The sequence below is a fragment of the Macrobrachium rosenbergii genome, chromosome 21 (genome assembly GCF_040412425.1).
Source record: "Macrobrachium rosenbergii isolate ZJJX-2024 chromosome 21, ASM4041242v1, whole genome shotgun sequence".
Classification (NCBI taxonomy): domain Eukaryota; kingdom Metazoa; phylum Arthropoda; class Malacostraca; order Decapoda; family Palaemonidae; genus Macrobrachium; species Macrobrachium rosenbergii.
In genome coordinates, this window is record NC_089761.1 from 49,239,273 (window position 1) to 49,244,272 (window position 5,000).

At 36.4% G+C, this 5,000-nt stretch overlaps 1 protein-coding gene and 1 long non-coding RNA gene across 3 annotated transcripts in view; one reads left to right on the plus strand and one right to left on the minus strand.

Moving 5' to 3' along the window:
• Positions 1-948, plus strand: part of LOC136850180 (uncharacterized) — a 59,712-nt gene extending 58,764 nt beyond the window's left edge. For both annotated transcript variants that reach the window (XR_010856570.1, XR_010856571.1), the window contains exons 4-5: positions 192-531; positions 773-948. This is a non-coding gene — a long non-coding RNA (uncharacterized lncRNA). The remainder of the gene's footprint in view (positions 1-191; positions 532-772) is intronic.
• Positions 1-5,000, minus strand: part of LOC136850177 (serine proteinase stubble-like) — a 19,001-nt gene that overhangs the window by 13,612 nt on the left and 389 nt on the right. Inside the window, exons 2-3 of the mRNA XM_067123809.1 lie at positions 3,776-3,879; positions 2,341-2,459 (exon numbers count right to left, since the gene is read on the minus strand). Of these exons, the coding sequence (XP_066979910.1) occupies positions 2,341-2,459; positions 3,776-3,879 (223 nt within the window). The remainder of the gene's footprint in view (positions 1-2,340; positions 2,460-3,775; positions 3,880-5,000) is intronic.

The window sequence follows — 5,000 nt, forward strand, 5'->3', positions numbered from 1 at the left end:
ATATAATTATATTTTCCCAAGAATCCCAGCCACCAAATGCTTCATTTAAAGCTGGAAAATACAACAGTGCATTTTGGGCACTGCCTGGCAAGGAAGGGCAAAAGGAATATTGGCCCCTCCCTTAAGCTGTTAATAACCTTCCAACTTTCTCTTCTCGAACATATGACTGCGGGAAACTTTTGTTTACACAGACACAAGGTTGTGAGGAGCCTAAGCGCTGGGGAGGCAGATTAAGAGAAAAGGACAGCTGGCATGCACACCTGGAACTTGAGTCATAAATAACCCAGCTACCTGTGGATAACCTCCTGACCCCTGACCGAAGTCATATAAGGGTCTCACCAGAGGAACAAGTGAGAGAGACACCGCTGGACGCAAGCAAGGCACATCTCCCCCTTCCATTCACGCTTCCTTCAGAGAGCCATGCCCTACCACTTGGTCCTATCTTGTAGGGACCTTTAGTCTTCTTACCAGTGAAGCCTTTAACCCTTCCTCCACCGCCATTACCCTCGTTGAAGCCACCTCTTCTACAAGGTAAAGTGATCTGTTGCAAAGGTTCTTCCAGTCAGTCACACTGTTTTAATTCTCGTACTAAACTTCCTATTTCCATTTCAACCTTGCCTTGTTAGGTCAGTGTTATGCAAATACCTGTGTTTAAATAATTTCATAAAATCGTGTGTTCAAGGCTTCTTGGCACCCTCTGTGCTCGCCTTGTCCTATGTATATTTTACTGCGTCCTTACTGGCTTTTAATTCATGAATCTCTCCATTTACAGAGGGTTTGTTAGCCGTGGAAATCTCTCTTGACTGTGCCGTGTCAGCAATGTCACACCGAAGGATATACTTTCAAGTTTTCCCAATTATAATTAATCTCTCAGGCCTTGCCTGCTTGATTAGTCCATTTCATCTTCTGATATTTCATTTCATGTAAATACACGTAATTTTAAACTTACCCTAACGTGTTTACTTACAAATACCTTGTGAGTAGAACCCTCAGCTCAGATAAATTCCCCTTTTTCCCTTGTTTTTTACGATTTCCTGAATCAAAAGCAGTCAGATTTTACACAAAAATAGAGGTAAGTAACGAAATCACTCATTTAGAGTCTATAACTGGCTCATGGCAAGCATTTCCCCAGGTAAAATCGTGTATATATATATATATATATATATATATATATATATATATATATATATATATATATATATATATATATATATATATATATATACATGCATACATACATGGACGTATATATACGTATGACGCTCTTGTAATCAGCAAAGCACCACATAGAATTCTTCACATATCTGGAGAAGGGATTTAGAACAAATCTAAGAAAAACAGTAATAATGAAGACGGAGTATATATACGAAATAACATAATAACGAGAAGGGATTTGTGAGGTTCAGTCTTTCAAATGCTTAGGAACGATGATATCCAATAAGAGATATCTTCAGTTGGAATTTAGTAAGACTTAAAAAAGGCAGACCAGACAATGGGCATGCTAATAAGGTTTGGAAACCTGACAGACTAAAATTTCATAAAAAATTTACATTATACGTAAATCTAGTATGCTCTGTATTACTATACGGACATGAATGATAGTAATACGACGACTCTGAATCTGAAATATTGTTCAGTTTGCGAATTAAGCTTTAAAAATAATATCAGGAGTCTGATAGCGGGATAGAGTGAGAAATGATACTGTTGAATTATAAATGAGTACAAGAGTGATAGATAGATCGTAATAATTTAGATGAAGGGAAAAGATATTAAGAAATACAGTAGAAATAGGCAGAGAGAGAGAGAGAGAGAGAGAATCCAACATAACTCATGGAAGAACAATAGAGAACACGAAGAGTAAAAAAAAATTAGAACTGGCAAAACCATTTGCCTTGTATATATCAACACCTTCCTCTTAGCTGTTGCTTCTTCTTACAGTAACAGATAATTGATAATCAGTAAACGAGTAAACAGCAAACATTTGTTAAGAAACATTTTACGTCTTTCAATCCCATTACTGCTGTTGCTCTTAAATTTAAGTACCTTTAGGCCTGACCTTTTTCAAATACATACTGCTGTTTCTGTTTATCATATACACTTTTTATTTATTCTTCTGTGTTTTGAGCCTTTTCACAGAAGAATTTCGTATGTCACTTGCAGCCTGAGCTTCCGGGTGAATTTTTACACTTTGTGAAATAATAATAATAATAATAATTTTGTCCGCGAGGATTCTAGTCTTTGGCAGCTTGCTCTGCGAGTTGATAGTCTTGCAGGCATATTTCTCTAACAATGTGTGCTTATTTTGAACCATATTAACAGTAAATGTGAATCTTTGCTTACCCAAAGCAGTCACAGTACACAGGAAGCCTCGCTGATTGCGATACCTGTTGGAGCTGAAGAGCACCCTCACAGTGTTGCCTTCCAGGATCTGGTTCACGGGTCCGTTCTTTAAAGTGTATCTGAGATTTGAGAGTAATAATATTTATTAGAGTTAAAAGTTAAAAGCCCTCCTGGGCCTCTGTGAGGCTCATAGGGCAGGAGCTGATCTCCTGGCCAGTGTGTCGCTAGGTCCCCTGTTTAATCCCCCAGCCAGAGGGCTTGTACCTATAATCCGACTCACCCTCGAGTTTTCACTGCTAGGTTGGCGGACCACCGGGTTTATGCAGTCCATCCAAGCCACCAGTGAGCGGAGGGATTTGAACCCCGTCCTCTCGAGAACCTTACCACTACGCCACCACGGCGGATAATAATGTTTATAGCAGTAATAAAAACAAGCAGTGTATATAACCGAATAGTAATAATGGCGAAAAGTGTGATAAGAAATAGGAGAAAAGTACTAATGTGTTTGCGCAACATAATTTTGTTAATAATAGTTATATGAAGAAATGGAAAATTATATTATGCTAATGATTTAATAATGATATCAGCGATAGCTGAAAGAATAAGATACAACAACTAATAGTAAAAATACTGTAATGGTGTCCGGAATTGTGTTTGGAATGCATAATATACAAACATATTGCATATCTTTGATTTAACAGTATTATTTTAGAAAAATAAGGAACAACAGTAATAATATAAAAAATAACAATTAGCACTATTAGAAGTATGTGGAACAGTAACAAAAATGCGAATGAAGAGTAGCATGTAACATTGAATCTTCGAAAAAGCACTAAGATATGTGATAATTTAATTTTATCCTTATTTATTTTTTTGGATTATTGGCTTTAATTCATTGACTTGTAAATTGACCTTTTAAGACTTATTGATTATCTTTTAATTTTTCATCGCAAAGCCATCCAAATTCCCTAGCTTTCTCACTTGTTAAGTCTAAATGTATTAACTTTATCTTCAGGCACCCAAGTTTTTGCTATTTTACCTTTTAAGAATTTAAATGGTCAGATTATATACTGTACAGTGTATATATACAGTGTATATATATATATATATATATATATATATATATATATATATATATATATATATATATATATATATATATATATATATATATCTGGATCTTTCCTAGATAGTGACCCCCAAGGTTTTAACCCAGTATGTATCCACCTTTGCGGCGTATTTAGTACAAGCCCGTTGGGGATGACTGTAAAAACATAAACAAAAGACTGTAAACATAATAAAGATCATGAGCCCTAATAATCATTAGTTCTAGACAACGACCCCCGAAAACCCTTGGGGGTCACTTACTAGGAAAGATCCATTTATCTCTTTATTTATTCAGTCTTTAAAGATATTCAAATTCCTGCTCTCTTACTTTTTTTGAGTTGTTGGCTTTCCCACTATGGTCGTTGTCAGTGCATCGCCTTTGGCCAGCTGGAAGTCGGGGCAGTTGATGACCATGGCGTCGCTATCCAGTGCCTGTTGGATGATCGAGTAACTAAAAGTTGACTGGTTGATTTGATAACAAACTGGTGCGACAGCAACCATGTTCATGAATGCCGTCAAAAATATATTATTCGTCTCTGGAAAATTTCTTATCTATTAGTGTTCTGTAAAAGAAAACTATTGTGCCGGCTTTGTCTGCACGTCCGCACTTCTCTGTCCGCACTGTTTCTGTCCGCCCTCAGATATAAAAACTACAGAGGCTAGAGGGCTGCATATTGGTAGGTTGATCATCTACCCTCCAATCATCAAACATACCAAATTGCAACCCTCTAGCTTCGGTAGTTTTCATTTTATTTAATGTTAAAGTTAGCCATAATCGTGAGTCTGGCAACGCTATAGGACAGGCCACCACTGGGCCGTGACTGAAAGCTTCATGGGCCGCGGCTGATATAGAAAACTTGATTGCACCGAAGAAACTTCGGCGCATTTTTTACTTGTTTTTATTAAGATCGGTTGAAGAGATGTCATTATCTTTATTTGCTTAAAGATAATTATAGCCCAAAGTAGATCATTCTTCTCTTCTAAATATTAACCTTTGGGCATTTTGACTATTGTTTCTGATGAGACTATTTACTTGTCGGAATATTGTTTTCGGGATTTTTCCTTTGGGGCGATCAGCGTTTCGATGGTAAATTCCTTAAAGTTTATTAACATATTTTTCATGGAATCCTGTTAAACCCCTTTTATAGTATAGACATTTTTTTTTAACTCTTAATCGATTGTTTTTCTGCAAATTAAGTCGATGTAATTATTACTGACAACGGGTTATTCCCAGAAATGAATGAATGCCAACATTAAATTGGTACTTTAAAAGTTCTTCATAAATTTTACTTTGTATAATATTTATTTGATAACAACAGGCTACTCATTGTTTATACTTTATTGCTGCTGTCTAGAGCAAGAGCCTGTGCTGGCATAAGGGAAGCTGAATCGTTCAACAACAGTATGAAAACTACTCATTGTAGCATGAGTCTTGAAATGGAGAAACAAATCTACAGTTATGTAGGGGCACATATATTTAAAAATAAATAAATCTCTACAGAGACCTTTCGGGAATCTGTTCGATTCCCCTTGCACATAACTGTGGCTTTGTT